General features: G+C 59.1%; 4 protein-coding genes across 4 annotated transcripts; 1 reads left to right on the top strand and 3 right to left on the bottom strand.

Annotated features, from left to right (window-relative positions):
- Positions 1-326: 326 nt before the first annotated feature.
- Positions 327-1,277, bottom strand: BDW47DRAFT_103914 (uncharacterized protein). Its single transcript, XM_024812194.1, has one exon. The coding sequence runs from the start codon at positions 1,155-1,157 to the stop codon at positions 444-446; it is 714 nt and encodes a 237-aa protein (XP_024672925.1). The 5' UTR covers positions 1,158-1,277; the 3' UTR covers positions 327-443.
- Positions 1,278-1,797: 520 nt separating this feature from the next.
- Positions 1,798-15,271, top strand: BDW47DRAFT_124847 (acetyl-CoA synthetase-like protein; the record flags this gene model as incomplete). The annotated part of the gene is made up of 3 exons (XM_024816316.1): positions 1,798-2,157; positions 2,225-5,974; positions 6,020-15,271. The coding sequence occupies 3 exons, from the start codon at positions 1,798-1,800 to the stop codon at positions 15,269-15,271; spliced, it is 13,362 nt and encodes a 4,453-aa protein (XP_024672924.1).
- Positions 15,272-15,897: 626 nt separating this feature from the next.
- Positions 15,898-17,695, bottom strand: cp9 (putative serine carboxypeptidase). The gene is made up of 2 exons (XM_024817235.1): positions 17,408-17,695; positions 15,898-17,343 (listed from the first exon to the last, which is right to left on the bottom strand). Exons 1-2 carry the CDS (start codon positions 17,652-17,654, stop codon positions 15,914-15,916), a joined length of 1,677 nt encoding a protein of 558 aa, XP_024672923.1. The 5' UTR covers positions 17,655-17,695; the 3' UTR covers positions 15,898-15,913.
- A 1,741-nt stretch (positions 17,696-19,436) lies between these two features.
- On the bottom strand, positions 19,437-20,035 carry BDW47DRAFT_17742 (uncharacterized protein). Its single transcript, XM_024818385.1, has one exon. It carries the CDS (start codon positions 19,849-19,851, stop codon positions 19,543-19,545), a length of 309 nt encoding a protein of 102 aa, XP_024672922.1. The 5' UTR covers positions 19,852-20,035; the 3' UTR covers positions 19,437-19,542.
- Between the last annotated feature and the right edge of the window lie 78 nt (positions 20,036-20,113).

Below are 20,113 nucleotides of genomic sequence, written 5' to 3'. Positions count from 1 at the left end.
TATGATTCTGATTATTTCACACTCAACTGCGGGCTCCTGTGTATGGGAATAGTTTCTCTCACCTCCGATCCCAGCCCAAAAGCGTACGCCCTCAACCCTTGCCGCTCTCCCGACGAGTTGCTATTGACGGGAAGATAGTGACTACGGGTCCTGGAATATCTTCTTCGTCGAGTTGAGACCGAGGTAGTCGTACCGCTTATATGGAACTTGATAGTAGTAATGTTTTACCGTTCAATCTCATACTCCACTGCCTTCAAGAGCAATACTTGAAAGCCGAACCTGTCGACCTAGTTGCAACCTATTTAACAAATGTATTGGTAATTGAACCATCATCCATGCCGAGCGCGTTTGTCTCAGAACCGTCACTTCCGCCAAGACTGAATGAGGGCTTCCTCTATCACGAGGTTCCTCAAGTCACATGCCCCCGGCCCCAAAAAGGAAAACTATAGGCGGTAGTAGATCCAGATGTTGGGCTCCACATACACTCCCATCTCATCCTCCGGCTGGTACTCCACCGGCACCAACCCTCCCGGAATCCGAATGGGGAGGGTTTTCATCTTTCCTGGATCTGGCGCCCGTTGCATCTCCTGGTGCAGATCGATACCCACCCATGACTTCCACTCCTCGCGCGTTCCCGACACCACCATGCTCCGGGTGGCGATTTTGGCCACCTGTCCTCCAAGACGGACGTGTTTGCGCAACCAAGGGTCGAAGGGGAGTCCCGACTCAGTCATCCAGTGCAGGTAGTGCTCCATGGGAACGTCGGGGAAGCGGTTCTTCTGCGTAGGTCGGAGTGGCGCGATGAGGACCGAGAAGCCTTCGAGAGAGGCGGCGCGCTTCATGGTGTCAATGATCAGTTCCGCCAGACCGGTTCGTCGGTAGGCTGGTTGCACGGTGACTGAGAGCGCCGACAGCGCATTCGGAGCCGGTCCATCGCCCTGACTCTGCTGCACTCCCGCGGTTAGAATGGCGCCGTATCCCTGCGCTGGCAGCGAATCGAGAAGCTCTGGCCGCCATCCGGCCGTGCTAACGGTCTCTAGCTCGGGCCAGTAGAAGGGGATCGACCGTCCGAGCCCGGCGATGATCTCCTGGCCCTGTGGACCGACATGGACGAAGGCAAACTGGAACCGTGCCAAAGGAGCCAGCCGAGACAACATGCCGCAATATCGTGCGTAGGCCACATCGTGATCGAGGAACTCGGGCCAGACAACGTTGAGAGGGTGCTTTGTATCCTCGAGGACCTCCCACAGGTCGGGGCGCTCAATGGGAGTGTAGACGGCGTAATCATACATAATTAGGGGAGAGAAACAACACGACGACGACAACGACAACGACGACGATGGGAATGAATCGTAATGGGGAACAACAAGGTCTCAGGGCTGCCGCATGGGAACCTAGCTCTCTTCCACGACAGGTCAATCGGAACTTGTCATTTTTTTCTGTTTTCTTTATTTTCTTTATTTTTATTTTTAGTTTTTTTCATTTATTTGCCTGCCCTGTTGGAATCCCCCCTGTCTTTATTTTCGTGGCTTGTCTTTTCCTTGCTCTCGCGTCTGCATGGCCCTAGAGAAACTTAGCTGACGACGCAAGGGAAAAACCAGCTGCATTCCACCCTGCAAGATTGAACGTCGGTATGGGTCCCTGAGAATGAGAGAAATGGCGGTGATTGCCGGTCACGAACTTGTCGTTCGGTGACCAATGATGAACAGGCCCTCAAAAGTTCTCGTGGACGATATCGAGAAGTGAAGCCGCATTGTTGTACCTTGCACTGGAACGGAAAACGGGCCACTTATGATCATGATTGACTATCCCAACCACAATGATGAGCCGCGCCAACAGACGGACGCCCACGAGCTGCCGGCAACAGGCCGGATCACGAGTTTTGCAGATCGTCTTGACCTCCCCAGTGACACGGTATTCCATCTAGCGTGGGGAACCGCGCTGGGCGTCTATCAGAATATCGATGTAGTGACACTTGCCTGCTACACGAATGAAACAGGTCGACGGTGCCAGGTCGCACGGCCCAGCGACAAGACCCTAACGGCGGCGCTGTGTGAAGTTGCCGCGACGGCAGAGCCGATAGATGAAATCAGTCTATGTCAGGCGGCGGTGCGTGTCAGCTCACACCTCGAGGAAGACGCAGCGGTGCCGCATCCAGTATGAATGATTCTTCTCTCCCCACCCTCAACGATGGCGCATCCTGAGCACTGACAATCCATTCTAGATGCTGGAGCTTGTGGTCCAATCCAGGACGGATCCAATGACAGCTCAGCTCCATTTCTCTGAGGGGGCCGTAACCCCCCTACAAGCAGAGGGGATGCTGCGAGTCTTTTGTCGCGTTGTCGACGACATTGTGTCCCAACCAGAGGCCACAATGGGGGATCTCCAGCTCTGGGGTCCCTGGGACCTCACCCAGTTGCGCCACTGGAGCCCCCCGGCGCCCCCGCGCGTAGAGGCGTGTGTTCACCGACTGATTCTCAATCAAGCCGCAGTCCATCCCGAACGCTCCGCCGTGGTGGCCTGGGATGGCACCTGGTCGTATGCTGAGCTCGAGCACTTGTCCGCGCGCCTGGCAGCCCATCTCGGGGCGCGGGGGGTAACTCGGTGTAGCCTGGTGCCCATCTGCCAGAGCAACTCACGCTGGGTCGTGGTGGCGCGGTTGGCCGTGATGCGAGTCGGCGCCGCGTATCTCCATTTGGACCCAACACACCCGCTGGACCGGCTACAGGCTATTGGTCGGCTCACGCGGGCCACGATCATGCTGACCGACGAGGCTCATGCGGACCTGGCCCGGCAGCTCGACCTCGAGGGGGTCCTTCTTGGCCCTGGCCATCTTCCCCCGCAGACCGATGAGTTTGTGGACGCTGCGGTGACCCCCGAGGACCCGCTCTACGTGGTGTGCACGTCCGGGTCGACCGGGATTCCGAAAGCCGTACTCGTGGAGCACGGCGCCTTCTGCACCGCTGCCCGAACGTTGGGCCCAGCCCTTGGTCTGACGGCCACATCGCGGGTTTTGCACCTAGCGAGCTTGGCCGTTGATATCAGCAACCGCGACGTTTTCATGACGCTGATCCACGGCGGATGTGTTTGTATGCCGCGGGACGGGGAGGCCTGGGATGACGTGGCCGCCGTCTTTGCCCGGTACGAGGTCAACTGGGTCAGTATGACCCCGTCCGTGGCGCATATGGTGGAGCCCGGGCGGCTGCCGCAGCTGCAAGCACTCGTGCTGGCCGGGGAGCGACCCACGGCCAGCGTCGTGTCCAAGTGGGCGCCGTATACCAACCTAATCAACGGCTACGGGTGCTCCGAATGCGCTGCCGTGAGTGCCTTTGAGCCCCATCTGCGTCCGTCTACCGATCCACAGAGCGTTCGTAGTCACCGGGGTCACGCGACGCTTTGGATCGTTGATCCGGATGATCCCCAACGTCTGCAGCCCGTGGGTGCCGTGGGCGAGATCGTTATCGAGGCGGCTAGTGTCGCGCGGGGCTATCTGGGACTATCGGACCAAGCCCTGGACGTGTTCGTCGACGGCACCACGCTGCCATGGCGATCTTCCTTCCCCGACCACGCGCCGGGCGTGCGATTTTACCGCACCGGAGATCTGGGCCAGCACACCGGCGCCGGCACGCTTCGGGTCCTGGGCCGCAAGGACCACCAGGTGAAAATCCGCGGCTTCCGGGTGGAGCTCGAGGAGATTGAACGGGCGACGCAACCCTTGCTGCCCCAGCTGCACGGTGGGGTCGACGATGTCGTGGTTGACTTGGTCCGGCTGCCAGGCGGTGCCGAGTCGACCCTCGTGGCCTTCCTGACCCATCGCGCCGGCTCGGTCTCGTTGAATGGGAATGACCTTCAGGAAGGGTTGGACATCGCGTACGAGCGACTCGATTATGCCATTGCCAATCTAACCCTCATCGAAAACTCCCTCCGCTCCCGTTTACCATCGTATATGAAGCCGGCTCTGGTCATTCCCCTGGGTCACCCGCCGCGGACGAGATCCGGCAAACTCGATCGCCGCCGTCTCTGCCAGCTCGCTGCAGACATCCCCCCCGCCGTCCTCACAAGATGCCGCGGCAGCAGCATCAGCTCGCCCGCCAGCCCGCTGGCTGACTCGGAGCGGCTGCTGCTGCGGCTCTGGATGGAGGTGCTGCCGGAAGCCCCGGGGGGCTTCAGTGGTGCAGCGCATTTCTTTCACTGTGGCGGTCATTCCATCGCGGCCATGAGCCTAGTCGCCCATGCACGAGAGTGTGGACTCTCCCTCACCGTTGCGGATGTCTTCGCGCATCCTGTCCTCGCGGACCTTGCCCGGGTCATGCGGCCGGAGCGGGCCGAGTCGCCCCCGATAGTTCCGTTTCAACTCCTCACGTCGACCGCGTGGTCTCTACAGCACCTTGCCGCCGAATGCGGCGTGACGCCGGCCGAGGTTGAAGACGCATATCCTGCCACCGCTGTTCAAGAGGGCCTCCTGGTCCGCACGGCGCAGCGGCCGCACGATTATGTGGATCAGAGAGCGTTTGCGCTGCCTGCCGACATTGACCTCTCAAGGCTCGTTGACACATGGAGGGCTGTATCTAGTGCCAATCCTATTCTCCGCACACGACTGGCTCAGTTAGGCCCTGACGACATGGTGCAGGTCGTACTCCACGCCCCCGTTGCCTGCCCGGTCGTCGAGGGCCCGCTGGACGACTACCTCGACCGAGACTGGGGCACTTCTTTCGGCCCGGGAACCGCACTGGTGCGTCTGGCCGTGGTCCAGGAGGAAGGTCGAGCATTCTGCGTCCTAACTATGCACCACGCCGTCTACGACCACTGGACCTTACCCCTCCTGCGACAGCAGCTCGAGGCGGCGTACGCGGGCCGGCCCCTGGAGTCCCGCCCATTCAATCACTTTATTAGGCATGTTGTCGACAGCCAGTCCAAAGCAGAGTCTTACTGGCGCGAGGCACTTGCGGAGAGCGAGGCTGTGCCTTTCCCTCCGCGACCCTCAGGACCGTGGACGCCCATGGCGCAATCAAGCGCCCAACAATCGGTTCCCCTGTCCCCACACAACGGCCCCAGAGACTTCACAATCTCAACGTGGATCCAACTGGCATGGGCCCTGACGGCCGCTCAGTACACCGGCGCGTCTGAGGTTGTATTCGGAGTGATGGTGTCTGGCCGTGATGCCCCAGTACCAGGGATCGACCGGACGACGGGCCCCACGATTGCCACCGCCCCCTTGGCAGTGTGCCTGGCGCGCGGAGACACGGTCCGGCAAGCCTTGGAGTCGATGCAGCGGCAGATTCAGACTATCAGTGACTTTGCACAGCTGGGGTTGGTGCGTATTGCCCGGCTAGGAGCCGCCGCGGCGCAGGCGTGCCACTTCGAGACGCTGGTGTCCGTGCAGGTAGCAGATCACACTGCAAAGCCCGCACAGCAAGAGATTCTGGGTCAGACCCATCATCACCGTCGGGCCCTGCCGCGGGAGTATGCGTTGGCTCTGGAGTGCACCATCCACGATGGCCATGTCGCGGTGCGAGCGGAGTTTGACGACCGCGTACTACCGCACTGCCAGATGGACCGCGTGCTGGGCCTATTTGGCCACTTTCTGCAGATAATTAACAGGCAACATGACCTGTCTCTGGCTGACCTACCGGTGCTCCCATCCTCCGACATGGCCGAGCTCTTACGTTGGAACGGGACCCTTCCCGAATCGGCCCGGACGAGCATCCCCGAGACAATCCAGCAGCACATCCGCACGAGCCCTGAGCGCCGGGCCGTGTACGCGTGGGACGGCTCTTTCAATTACCGCGAGTTGCACTTCCAGGCCATGCGCCTCGCGCGTCGGTTGGCCGCCGCCGGCATGGGCCCCGGCTGCATCATCCCGATCTGTATGGAGAAGTCTCGCTGGACCCCCGCGGCTATGCTGGCCGTACTGCTGACCGGCGCGGCGTTCGTGACACTGGAGCCCTCGCAGCCGGTGGCGTACCGGCAAACCGTGTGTCAGCGATGCCGGGCTTCCGTCGTACTCACCACGCAACAGAGTGCGCCCCTGGCGGCGGCGCTCGACCTACCCGCTGTGGTCCTGGTCGACCACGACGATGCGGCCGGCACAGCAGCTGACTGGGTCGATGCCAGCACGGCGGATGCAACAGCCTACTTTGTTTTTACCTCCGGATCCACTGGTATGCCCAAGGGGATTCTCGTGTCGCATGCTGCCTTTTGCAGTGGCGTCCGCGAGATGGGCCGAACCGGAATCCTGAGCGCAGACACACGGATCCTGCAACTCGCCTCTTATGCTTTCGACATCAGCGTGATTGAGCAGCTGGCCACACTTATTTTTGGTGGCTGTCTGGTAATTCCATCCGTCTCCCAGTGCCAGGATGATCTGGCGGGGGCCCTGCGCCACTTCCAGGCCGACACGCTGCTCACCACGCCCACCACGGCCCGTCTGCTGCATCACCAGGCCACAGGCCTTCTCCGACATCTAATGCTAGGCGGGGAGCCCCTGTCGCTCGCTGATCGGGATTACTGGGTTCCCCGCCTGAATCTGTGCCATGGATATGGACCCGCTGAGTGCGCGGGCATCCCGGTCACACAGTTGTCGTTGGACTCGCACGCGGACCCGCGTCGCATCGGGCGATCGACCACCGCCGGTTGCTGGATTGTGGATCCTGAGTCCCCCGACCGTCTGCTTCCCATCGGGGCTATCGGCGAGCTGCTGCTCGAGGGGCCGTCTCTGGCACGGGGCTACCTGGACGATCCGCTCCGCACTGCGGCCAGCTTTCTCGACGCCCCCGCCTGGCTGCGCTGTCTCCGCCCTTCGGCGCGCCTGTACCGGACGGGGGACCTGGTGCAGTATGCTCCTGATGGGTCTCTACTATTTGTCGCGCGCAAGGATAATCAGGTGAAGCTGCGCGGCCAGCGTGTGGAGCTGGGCCACGTCGAAACACACACGATGGCTGCCTTTCCGGGCAGTCCACGCGCCGTGGCCGAGATTGTGGAGCCTGCGGCAACTCCGGGACGCCCTGTCTTAGCGGTCTTTGTGCAGCGCGCGGCGGGTCCCTCCGCGTCGTTGGGCCCGGCCACCCTGGAGACCCCATCGGGTGAGTTCCACGCCGCCGCTACGACGGCGTACACGGCTCTCGCAGCCCAGCTACCCAGGTACATGGTCCCGGGCGTGTTCCTCCCAATCACAAGCATCCCATGCGGAGCCACAGGCAAAGTCGACCGACGCACCCTCCGGGAGCTCGGGGCTCGTTTATCCCGTGCAGACTGGGAAGCGTACCAGAGCCAGTCGAGCAAGAAGGAGGCGCCGTCAACCCCAACGGAGCAACACCTGCAGGAGTGCGTGTCGCAACTCCTAGACCTCCCACCGGACACGGTGGGCATGAACGACCACTTCTTCCGACTCGGGGGGGACTCGCTGCACGCCATGCGCATGGTTGGTCTACTTCGTGAGCGCCACCTCGATATCCACGTGGCAGATATATTTGCCAACCCAATTCTTGAGGACCTCGCACGCCTGACCACGGCGCTGCTTCCCAATGCAGACGTTGATACGGGGCCGTTTGCGCTTGTCGATAGCCCTGATCTATGGCCCTTGCGCCAATCCGCCGCCGTACAGTGTCAGGTGTCTTGCGACGCCGTGGAGGATGTATATCCGTGCACCCCCATGCAGAAAGGGCTGTTTGCTCTCAGCCTGAAGTATCCCGGTGCGTTCTGGGCCTGTGCGGACTACGAGGTGCCAGATGAGCTCGATTTTGTTCGCTTACAGGCCGCGTGGGCTGCGGTGGTGCAGGCACACCCCATCCTGCGCACCCGCATCATCCGTCTTGAGACCGACGGCGATCTGATGCAGGCTGTGCTGCGCGAGGACGTCCTATGGTCCGGACCAGTGCAGGACACGTCTCTGGTGGAGGGCGGCCCGCTGGCATGCGCACGCTGGATGCCGGAATCCCGGCAATTTCACCTATCTTTGCATCATGCCCTCTACGATGGCTTCTCCATGAGACTACTCCACGCAGCACTACAGGATGCCTATCACGCAGCCACCGCCCCCCCTACTGTTTGTTCTTTCCGGCCCTTCGTGGAGTATGTCCAGCGCATTCCACCCGCTGAGGTTGAAGCATCCTGGCGAGCGCAATTTAAGGGTTTCACGGGGGCTCCGTTCCCAGCGCTTCCAACGCCGCAATATATTCCAGAGCCACGATCGAGCCAGTCGCATACTACGGCGCTCTCCTTGAACCACGCCCTCGGGGCCACTATGTCCACAGTGTTGCGCCTGGCCTGGGCCTTGACCACGGCGCAGTATACCGGATCGACAGACCTGGTGTTTGGCGTCGTCACGTCCGGTCGGGGGGCTCCTGTGACGGGTATCGACGCGGTGATTGGGCCCACTCTGGCCACAGTCCCTCTCCGTGTCCAGTGGCAGACGAGCGACAGATTGCGCCCGTTGTTGCGGCGAGTTCAGGAACAGATGACGGCAATAATGCCCGTGGAGCAGGTCGGGATCTCACGGATTGCTGGCGTGAGTGACGAGGCGCGGCAGGCCTGTCAGTTTCAGACGCTGCTCGTCGTGCAGCCGTCCGGAGATTGGTCTTCGGGTTTTCTTGAACGGATCAAATCTCCAAGCGACGGCACCCCGGCCGAGGACGCGCAAGTCGACACGTACGGGCTAACACTGGTGTGTGAACCAGATGCTGACTCGGTGACAATCCGGGCCATCTTCGATGCCTCAATGATCACACCACTGCAGATGTCGCGCATGCTGCACCAGTTCACCACGATGATCCATGCCATTAATGACGAACGGCTGTCTGTCGCACAGTGCCCACTAAGTGCCGATGACAAGCGAGACCTCATCCAGTGGAATGCGCTGCCGGACCGCCCTCGACGGACGATGATCGATCTGTTGACGCCGCGTGCTGCTCAGCAGCCATCGTCGTTGGCAGTGCACGCGTGGGACGGTGACTGGACGTACGACGAGCTGTGGACACAGGCCTCGGGGCTTGCATCCCATCTGGCGGCCCAGATCCCCGTGCATGAGAATTTCATGGTGCCTATCCTACTTGAGAAGTCTCGCTGGGTGCCGGTAGCGGTGCTGGCCGTGATTCGTGCCGGTGGCGCCTTTGTGCTCCTGGATGCATCGCAGCCCCGAAGACGCCTCGAGGAAATCTGCCAGGAGATCGATGCTGCCTTCATCATCTCATCCGCGGTGTGCGCGAATATTGCAACCACCCTTGCCCCAAAAGTCGTTTCCGTGCCCCTGGATGGTGCTTTGCCATGGACAAACACGAACCCGGACGTCCCGCTCCCCGCCGCGGCCGCCCAGGATGCGCTCTATGTGGTGTACACATCAGGCTCGACCGGGCGCCCCAAGGGCATCGTGATTGAACATGGCGCCTTCGCGGCTAGCCTGCAGGCCTACCTCGAAACTGTCAGCATGAACCCAGAGGTTCGTGGCTTTCAATTTGCTTCATACGCCTTTGATGTCAGTGTGACTGACCTCCTGGCACCACTTGTGGCCGGCGGATGCGTATGCATTCCCTCAGACGATGATTGCCAGAACCGTCTGGCCCATGCCGCGACCGCTCTGCGCGCCAACTGGGCGGACTTCACACCATCCCTGCTTAGAAATCTCGATCCGGAGGATGTGCCCACAGTGACGACCATCGTGGTGGGTGGCGAATCCCTCGCCCGCAGCGATATTTCCAAATGGAGCCCGCACAAGCGGCTGATGAACATATACGGGCCGGCAGAATGTTGCGTGCTGGCCACCGTGCAACCGAATGTCACCACAGCCAGTGATCCCGCCAATATCGGGTGGCCCACGGGCGGTGCCTGTTGGATCGTCGACCCTGCTGATCCCGATCATTTACTACCGGTTGGTGCTGTCGGGGAGCTGCTGATCGAGGGGCCGATACTTGGACGAGGGTATCTTGGCCAACCCGCGCGGACTGCACAGTCGTTCGTGGCCTGTCCGTCGTGGATCAAGGAGTTCCGTCCCGCTCCCCCTTCGCGGCTATATCGCACGGGGGATCTGGTGCGCTATGGGCTGGACGGATCCTTGCATTTCGTGGGCCGCGCAGATACCCAGGTCAAGCTGCGCGGACAACGCATCGAACTAGCCGCAGTAGAGTACCAAGTCGAGATTTTGCTGCCCATGGCGCGACAGGTCATAACTGAGGTGGTCCGTCGTGCGGACACGGACATCTTGATGGCATTCCTTCTCCTCCCAGGGGGAGAAGCAGAACATAAACTTACTGTCGGTCGCTTCCTGATTCCCACGCCAGACCATTTGAGCCGGATAGATCAAGCCAGAGACGAGCTCCGGGCACGGCTCCCACGATACATGGTGCCCTTGCGCTTTTTGTGCATCAGAGCGCTCCCTCTAACGAGGACGGGCAAAACCGACCGCCGACGCCTGCGTGAGGAAGCGTCCCAGCTGTCTGCTGAGGACCTAGCACGGGTGTCGGCCGGATCGCAGAGTCATCGACGCGCACCAGCCTCGGCCGATGAGGAGACCATCCAGCGCCTGTGCGCACGCGTCCTCAACCGATCTGCCGACGCCATCGCCTTGGATGACTCCTTCTTCGACAATGGCGGGGACTCCATCACAGCGATGAAGCTGGCTTCGATCGCTCAACGACAGGACATACCGTTGACGGTGGCGAGCATTCTAGGCAGTCGTCGGATATCCAGCTTGATCACCACACGCGGGGAGCCCCGGCCAGCAAATCACACCCCTAGCGCCCCATTCGCGCTTCTCCCCAAGTCCAGTCAGGAGGACATCATTCGAGCAGCGGCGCGCCAGTGCGCGGTCCCGGAGACTCAGGTCGAGGATGTCTACCCCTGCACACCCATGCAAGAGGGCCTGATAGCCGGCACGAGCAGGGACCCCGCTGCCTACATCGGCCAGATAGACTTGCCCCTCCGCGCGGACGTGGACCGGGAACGCCTGCACAAAGCTTGGAATTGTACTGCAATCGCACATCCAATCTTGCGCACCCGATTCGTGCACATCGAGAGAGCCATGTGGCAAGTGGTCGTCACGGACCCTGGAGCGTGGGATCAATCCCCCGATGAGGGTTCCGTGAAGAGCATGTTTGGGCGCCGTTTGGTGTCTCTGAACCTGCTGACGGGCGGCTCACCTGTCGTCCTGCGGCTTACCATCCATCATGGGCTTTACGATGGCATGTCACTCCCACAGCTGCTCCGCCAAGTCGATATCGCCTACAAGGGCTTGCCGCTGACGCCCTCGCCCTTCAACCGCTTTGTGGCTTACCTTCAAGAGACGACAAACCATTCCACCATGGCTGCATACTGGCGCGAACAGTTCCGAGACGTCCAGGCCGCCATCTTCCCAGCGCCTCCGACGGCCCGCTACACGCCGCAGGCGACCTCACGGCTGGACCACAAAGCCGCACTACCGGTGATGCGCTACCGCAACTGTAGCCTTGCTACGCTGGTGCGTGCCGCCTGGGCCGTGATCGCGGCGCATTACACCGACGTCACTGACGTCGTCATGGGCGTGACCCTGGCCGGTCGCAGCGCGCCGGTGCCGGGGATCGAGGCCCTCACAGGGCCCACGTTCGCCACCGTGCCCGTGCGAATCCAGCTGGACCCGTCCCAGTCGCTGGATGCCTGGCTTCAGCAGGTCCAGGACCAGTCGACTAGCATGATCCCTTTCGAGCATACGGGCCTACACCACATCCGCCAGCTGGGCCCAGACGCGGCACGTGCCTGTCGCTTCCAGACGCACCTCGGAGTCCAGTTCCCCGATGACGACAATGGAGAAGAAGACAATACCACTGGAAATTCATCCGTCTTTGTCCAGGCGCCTGCCGGGCGAGCGCCACCGGGCGTCTTCGCCAGTTACGCCCTGGTCCTGATTTGTACCCCTTCCGCTGACGGACGGTCGATACATTTTGCTGCGCACTATGACCCGCACGTGCTGGCAGCGGACGAGACCCGTCGTCTTGTCGTGCAGTGCGCCGGTGTCCTACATCAGCTTGTCGACCGCACCGTGCCACGGGTGCAGGACCTACAGATTCTGACACCAGAGGAGATCTCCCAGCTCAGCCGGTGGAACGCGGAGGTGCCGGAAGTCGAGCGCCGGACGCTGGTCGATCTTATTGTCGCGCACGCGGACCTACACCCAACAGCACCCGCGTTGGTGTTCGAGGAGACAGAGACATCTTATGCGGAGATGTGTACCACAGCGTGGCGATTCGCAGCGTACCTCCGCACCCGCGGCGTGCGGACGGAAACCATCGTTCCGCTATGTTTCCCAAAGGGTCCGTGGACAGTGATCTCCCTGTTGGCAGTTCTGATGGCCGGGGGCTGCTGTCTTCTTCTCGATGCAGGCCACCCGCGCGCGCGCCTGGCGAGCCTCGTGCGCCAGGCGGGGAGTCACCTGGTTCTGGCACACCCGACGACCGCCGGCCATGTGGTGGATGAAGAAGGGGTGGAAGTGGTCGTCGTGTCGCCTGATTTTCTCGCAGCGCTGCCCCCTCTCGATGATGTGATGCGGTCGGATAGCAGCTCGGATGGTGCAGCCTTCCTCATCTTCACTTCAGGCAGCACCGGGCAGCCCAAGGGCATTATCCTGGAGCATGCTCAGCTCTCCACAAGCATCCGGTACCATCGGGACGGGATGCGGATGAGTCGCGCCAGTCGCAGCCTGCACTTCGCCTCGTATGCCTTCGATGCCAGCATCTATGAGATTTGCAGTACATTGGTGGCGGGCGGTTGCGTCTGCATCGTCTCCGATCAAGATCGCTTGAACGATCTCGCCGGGGCGATGTGCCGGCACAGCATCAACTGGGCGACATTGACCAATACCACCGCACGCCTTCTGCATCCGGCGCAGGTGCCAGACCTTCAAACGCTAGTGTTAGGCGGGGAAGCCGTCACCCAAGACGTTGTCGATCGCTGGGCGGCGCACGTCACGCTCGTCAATGGCTACGGTCCAGCGGAGGCCACCATCTGCGCGCTGGGTGACATGCCCCCCGAGGGCTGGCGTCCCGGCACCATTGGCACTACAGTGGGCGCCGTCAGCTGGATCACCACTCCGTCTAACCCGGAACAGCTGGCGGCCATTGGGGCAGTAGGGGAGCTCTTGCTTGAAGGCCCGGTGCTCGCCCGCGGCTACCTCCGTGACCCCGAAAAAACTGCCGCGGCGTTCTTGCAGGGGCTGCCGTGGCTGACACGCTTCCGACACGGTCGTCGAGACATCCGGGTCTATCGAACGGGAGATCTGGTGCAGTACACGCCCCAGGGTGAATTGCGCTATGTGGGGCGCAAAGACACTCAGGTCAAACTGCGTGGGCAACGCATCGAGCTGGGCGATATTGAATGTCGCCTATCTCGCTGTATGCCCCACGCTCGCGATCTTGCAGTAGAGGCGATTACGCCAGTCGATGGCGCCCCGATGCTGATGGCGTTTGCATATTGCCCCGGCGAGGTTACTGATGATGATCTCTTACCCCCATCCCTCTTCGCTGCGCAGTCCGAGTCCTTTCGTCGCACGGCCAATACAGCCCTAGAGGATCTCAAACAAACCGTACCGGGCTACATGGTGCCGAGCGTCGTCGTACCACTCCGCCGACTACCTCTCACACCGACCGGTAAGACCAACCGCCGTCAACTACGAGAAGAGGCAGCGGCGCTCTCTCGCGACGACATCGCCGGGTACATCGCCGCGGTACAACCGATGCGGATGCCCACCACCCCGACCGAGCGCTTACTCCAGGGCATCCTCTCCAACGTTTTTGACAGACCCGCCCAGGAAATCAGTATGGACGCTGACTTCGTCCAGCTTGGGGGTGACTCAGTAACCGCCATGAAAACCGCCGCGCAGGCGGGTCATCAGGGCCTTCCACTGACTGTTGTCGATCTGCTCCAAACCCACAAGTTGAGCGAACTGGCCGCCAGGCTGGCGCAATGCAAGCCACCGGGATTATTATCGGCCCCCGAGCGCCCGGTACCAGGCTCATACTTCGGCTTCCACACGCAGCAGCAATTCGTCCAGAGTGTTCACCAGGAGCTACCTCGAGCCTTCACATCTACAAACGAGATCGAAGAGATCCTGCCAGCAACCCAGGGCCAGGTGGAGAGACTGAACCGTCCTGTGTTCTATCTGATCCTGCAGACAGCCGGTCGTGTGGCGCCGGAGCGTCTGGTGGCCGCCAGCACGGCGCTCATCCAGCGCCATAGCATTCTCCGAACCGTCTTCTTTCCCTACCGCGGTCACGTCGTCCAGGTTGTCTTGCATCGGCTGAATTCACCAGTCGAATCCGTCACCTTGCAGGATATGTCGCCGTCCGCGGTGGACCAGCATTGTGCTGCGGACAGTCCCCCCACGCCAGTATTTGCCCAGCCTGCAACCAAATTCATCGTGGCCAACTCTGGGCAGTCGACCAGTGCTCTTATCTTGCGTCTTTCCCATGCTCAATTCGACGGCTTGTCCACAGGAATTCTGTGGGAGGACTTGGTCGCGCTGTACCATGGCCAGTGCCTGCCCGACCCCGTGCCCTACACCACCCACCTCTACCGCTGGCTAGCTGCGTCCACGCCAGCAGCGCTAGACTACTGGCGCTCCCTCCTGGCGGGTAGCCAGTTGACCACCATTTCCCGCGAAACGCTCGCTGAAGATTCCGAGAAGCAGTTCCTCCTCGCCCATCGAATCGTTCACGTCCCCGAGCTACCGGCCGGCATCACCAGCGCGACGATGGCAAAGGCCGCCTGGGCAGTCACCTTAGCCCAGCACACAGGAGAGAGAGACGTCGTCTTTGCCCAGACGGCGCATGGGCGCCACGCGGCGACGGCCCACGCCGTGGGCCTCTGTATCAACCAGCTGGCGGTGCGCGTGTCGCTGGCGGACCTCGCCACGGGACAGGAGGTCCTCGACCGCGTCCACCAGCAACACATCCAGTCACTGCCATTCGACGGTCTGGAATACGCCGACGTTGTCAGGGAGTGTACCCCCTGGCCAGACCACGAGCCGGGGGCCTCGGTGGTCACCCACCAGAACTTCAGCCTGGAAAAGCCGCTCGAACTAGACGGGGTGCAGTGCCCCCTGCGCAACTGGACCGTAGATCCTCCTCGCCCGGGCATCGCGATCGAATCGACCCCCGGGCCCGCAGGACAGTGGCACCTGCGATTGTCTACGTCAACGGGAACACTCGACCAGAGCGAAGCTGACAGCTTGTTGCGACAGTATGAGCACGTCCTCGTGCAACTCGCGTCAGCGCCAACCACCTCCCTATCTCACTTCTTTCCACCCTCATGAGAACCGACACTGAAGCCGTGACCTGGCGTAGTTCAGCATTGGCCTTGTTTCCTGCTCCTTACCGCCTCTACAACCCGCGCTCTCTCTCTTTTCCTTGAAGCGTTGTTCCACGCTCCCTTGGCGTCCCGTAATGATGTTTTTTCTTTTTCTATCACTCGTTCTGGTTTCAACTGTCCGGCTTGCGATACGGGTCTGTTCTTGCCCTACTTGTTTTCTTCACTTCCTGTTCCCTTTCTTATAGTCTTGGTTCGTGGCTTTGTATTCACCTGCGTATGACTAGTTATTTAAGACCTCCATCGCCAGGTCAGTCCCTACCCTAACAAAAGGGTTTCGCATATCATTGCACCCAGTACTGGGGGAAAAAGTAATAGGAATATCATGCCGTATTCAATTTATTTGATTGTATTGTTTACCTCTCCGGGATTTTTTTGAGGCGACGTGCCAAGTCCTTGGGGAGGCGTGTTGGATATCAATAGTTTCAAGCCCTTACCACTAGCAAATTGGTGTTTTTGGTCTAGTGGCAAAGAATGAGAGTTCTACAATTTCTTTCCACGGCGCCAGTCACTACTGAATTCCCAAAAAGGGGGTTCTCGAAGAAGACCAAATTCAGATTCACACACACAAAAGGTTAATATAATGCCCTCACCCAGCAACAACTACATCCCGCACATAAGCAAACATCTCTCTCGGCTTCTTCGCAAAAACAGTATGCCCCGCCCCACGGAAAAGATGATAACTGACGCCGCGCTCAGAGATCCACGTACCAGCCTCCTCACAGTCTGGTTCCCCTCCTCTACATCCGAAGCCAGTCAGCCCAGTGGCAGTAGTAGAAGTTGTAGAAGTAGCAGCAGCATCATCCGCATAAAAAACACTACTATTCAAAGGCCGCGAGAACCCCTGCGCCCCCTTCCAGGTCATATTCTGGAGCGCGAGCTCCGTGCCGATATGGTTGATGAGCATGTCGTATTCGCCGGAGTAGACGTGCACGGGGAGGTTGTGCTTGGTCGCGATGCGCGGGAGGAGGTTGTAGGCGGGTGGTGTGGGCTGTTCGGCGAGGAGGGTGTCGAGGATGGTTTTGTTACAGGGGCTGTATTCTCTGCTTGTGCTTCCTGGGGCAGGGGGCAGGTTGAGTGCTTTTTGGACGTCGGGGCGGCTGAAGTAGGTTGCTTGGAGGGGGAGGGGGTCGATGGTGTTGCAGTCGTTGTTGATGTCGTAGATGTCGAAGCAGGTTTGGTTCTCTGTGTCTGGGGGGTCTGTTTTGTTGGTGGATGATGCTTCTTCTACTATTGTGTTTAGGTAGTTGATGGCTGTGGCAAATGTTGCGCACGGTCCGTTGCAGGTGGAGTTGAGGATCGATGCTAAGACTGTTTCTTTCGTCGTGGGGTGAGTGTTGCATGTTTCGTTATAGAGGGTGCCGAGGCCGCGCCGGTAGTGCGACCCCTGTTGATGCTGCTGCAGCCCATCGCGTCTGAAGTTGAGATTCTCCGGGTTGCCGGGGACATGGAACTTCCCCTGCGGGGGAAAGTGGTCCGCTTCGTGTACGAGCTTGTCGTAACCGCAGGTGTGCTCCGCCTCGTTGAATGAGGAAAGAATCTCCTCTGGCATGCGGAGCAGGTTGCGCTGTGCGCGCAGGTAGGGCGCGATGGTGGCGGCGGACATAGCGGCGGGGTTACCGATGGTGGCGTCGCCGAGGGAGATCGAGCGGAGATCGATGGGGAAGAGATCATTGTTGTCGAGGATGGCTGCCGCGAGGTAGGGGATGTAGATGCCGGCGTAGGACTCGCCGATAAGATGGATGCGCTTGGAGCGCAGATGCGAGAAGCGAGTCAGGAACGATTTCAGCCATCGGTAGAAGTCGTCTGTCGCGCGGTCCTGGTCTTGCACGGGATATGGAGCACTTGCGGTCGAGAAACCGGTTCCAGTCGGTTGGTCGACGTAGAGAACGTGGCCGAGCTTGGTCCATGAGTGGGGGTTGCGCACGAGCTGAGTTGAGGTGCCATTGAATAAGATGGGACCGGTGCCTGTTGTGAGGCCAATTAGGGATGAGCAGCCTGGACCGCCGTTGAACCATACTATAGTAGATACAGTTAGTTTGGATGCGTTGTCCAAATGTTCTCATGGGGTAGCACCACTGACTGATGAGGTTCTCGTTGTATCCAGGGTCTTCCGCCTCGAAGAGCCAGAAGAACAGGGCATTTCCTTCCTCGGTTTCGGGGACTGGAAGCCGTCCTGCCCAGCTGGGGGGCATCGGTGCGCTATCGGGTAGCGAACGTACTTTGAACTGAGAGATTCCTCCCGTGGATGGACGTCCTGCGCTGGAGAACAGCACCGTGGGCACTGCCCATAAAGTGTAGAGGAAGGTATAAAACGTGGCGATATCCATGCCGAGGGGTTATCTCCAAGCGATACCATTCGTGTATGATAGTAAGATAGCGATGGGGTCATTATCAGTTCTATCCAGCGAGACTATTGAACAGAGCCATACCCGATGCTGGTCTCAATAGAGTCAAGTCTATTGATATGGTTGTCTGCTCACATCGTAGACCAAGGGAGCTTCCTCCCGAGTCCCAGAGTTGTTCGACCGATATGTAGCAAGTCTGAGTCGGATTTCCAAGTTGATCTTATCTTGCACAATCTATACAGAGCCGCTATAATCACTATCAACCTAGTGACCATCAGAGTTATCATCATCATCGTTGTCAACATCAACATTGATACTGATTGAACGCTCGATCCAGCATCAATAGGATCACATGACTAGGGCTCAGGGCTAGGGCCAGCCACCCAGACACATGACCGGGGATTACCCAAAGCGGTAATTTGGCTCTCCAACTTCATCTTCGACTTCTGATTTCTCCTTCATCCTCTGTACGAGTCTCTACATCATGACAACCAATCATACGTCAGGACAGCATCACATTATATCAGTGTAGTACGTTTATTGCGTTCTAGTCTCCACTCAAGCAGGGCAGGTCGTCCGTTCAGCCACTGAAATGTCGGTGTCTCGCGATCCCCTGTACGATGATGTTGATAGTGATCATGTTTCTTAAACGAGAGACAGACAGACAAGAAAGACTCTGTTCTCGCTTTGCCTCTGCTCGCTTTGCCTCCTCGCCCCGCCGGAGATGTGACGGTGTGCCGAAAAGAGACTAAGAACAAAGGAATCACTATAACACCGCCCTCTTTTTTTTCCCTGTTCATACAGATTTCCTGCAACCGAGCTAGATTTCCCCAATTGCCTGCTCTCCCGGCAGCCCCGGGACAAAATGAGGCTGCCACGCGTGGAAACAGGCCATCCAGTGATCCATGCGCTTTGCTCACGATCTAAACAAAAATTAAAAAGAGGGAAAGGAGAAAAAAAAAAAAGAAGAAAAAAGTGAGGCGCCATATTATTGCGATTAAACCCCTTGATTCACCGTTCTCATTCGGTCCCATCCGGATCCATTGGCTATTCCTTTCCTCCCATTCGTTTCCCTTTCGTTTTTTTTTTGGCCCCTTTACGAGCGGAAGCAAACTTCGACCTGGCATTTGCCGTCTGAGTCCCCGACCTTGTAGTCCCTGGCGCAGGATCCCCGTCCCGTCTTTCCAGGCATTGGAAGTTTAAATATCATGGGAAGTCCTGGTTCGATCTTCAGGGGGAAGACGGTGTCGAGGCAATAGTCACAGCCCGCCTCACAGCCCGCCTCCCCGTATCCAGGTCGATAAATCTGCCCGTTGGCTGAAACCAAACGGACTGGTCGAGTGATGGAAATTCACCACGCATGATCCACTAGGACCGAGACCTTTTTCAAGATTTATCTATCAATCCGTTAAGACATGTGTGGGCGGTGGGTCCGCTAAAGTAGCGCCCTTCCATGTCCCGGATGCGACCAGGGACAAGGGGCCGAGAGAAGGGGGGCGAAAGCCATAATTCACAGGGGACCTCATTCAATCGGGTTTCACACGAATTATGCTGTCGACACCCTACAGGCTCAATCCTGTATTCCCTGAAGGGACTTTCTCTCTTGGATGAACCAGTACTCGATGGATTGCCGCTTCCAAATGTCGGTGGGCACACCATTCGCCTCCAAGTCAGGCGCACCGTCGCTTTGGAAATAAAAGTAAGACGCCTTGGCAATATTCCTTGAGTTAGTGGATGAGTGGGACCGGCTCCACGACAAAGCGGATGTCCATCGCCGTGGTCTGTCTTAGTCTCGGCCACCGATCGGGAATGACAGAGGTACTGTCGCGAGGGCCCTTGTATATTATCTTATCCGCTATCCTCTCAAGAATCAAGGTGTCACGGAACCCTTGTCTATCTGGTGGTCATCTGCATTCCCATGCTGGCCAAGAGACTTGAAGAAGAGGGGTCGTTTGATGTGAAGGAGAGGGGGGAACCCCTGACCGAGAAATAAAAATCTCGGGGTCATCAAGAATGTGTAGAGGGGATGGACGCGTGCAGGATTGCAATCCGACCAGACCGTTGACGCTTCGAGACTGGAATGTCGCCCTGTCTTGGGGCGCCTATGCCCCATCCAGCCATGCATACAGGAGAGTGTAGAGAGAGAGGCAGCAGACTGGCTTCCAGTCTTCCAACCCATCGGAAACACTGCGAGCGGAAGGCTGCATTTTCAACCCTGGAGATCCCACCACCCACGACCTTTTTTGCTTCTCTTAGCCCCTTTAGGGACTCTTTGGTTTGCAGTTTGCATTCGGCCGCCACTGGGATTACACTTTCTTGACATGATCAAGATGTAATTGAGGATTAGTGGCGCATGGTTGCACTTTTCTCCCTATCACATTTTTTGTCTCTTCCTCGTTTTTTAGTCTCTTATTTTCTTTCTTTCTTTCCTTTGTTTTTTT

The sequence above is a fragment of the Aspergillus candidus genome (assembly GCF_002847045.1).
Source record: "Aspergillus candidus strain CBS 102.13 unplaced genomic scaffold BDW47scaffold_16, whole genome shotgun sequence".
In the NCBI taxonomy this organism is placed as follows: Eukaryota; Fungi; Ascomycota; class Eurotiomycetes; order Eurotiales; family Aspergillaceae; genus Aspergillus; species Aspergillus candidus.
Note: the sequence above shows the minus strand (reverse complement) of the source record. Positions and strands in the feature narration are given on the sequence as shown.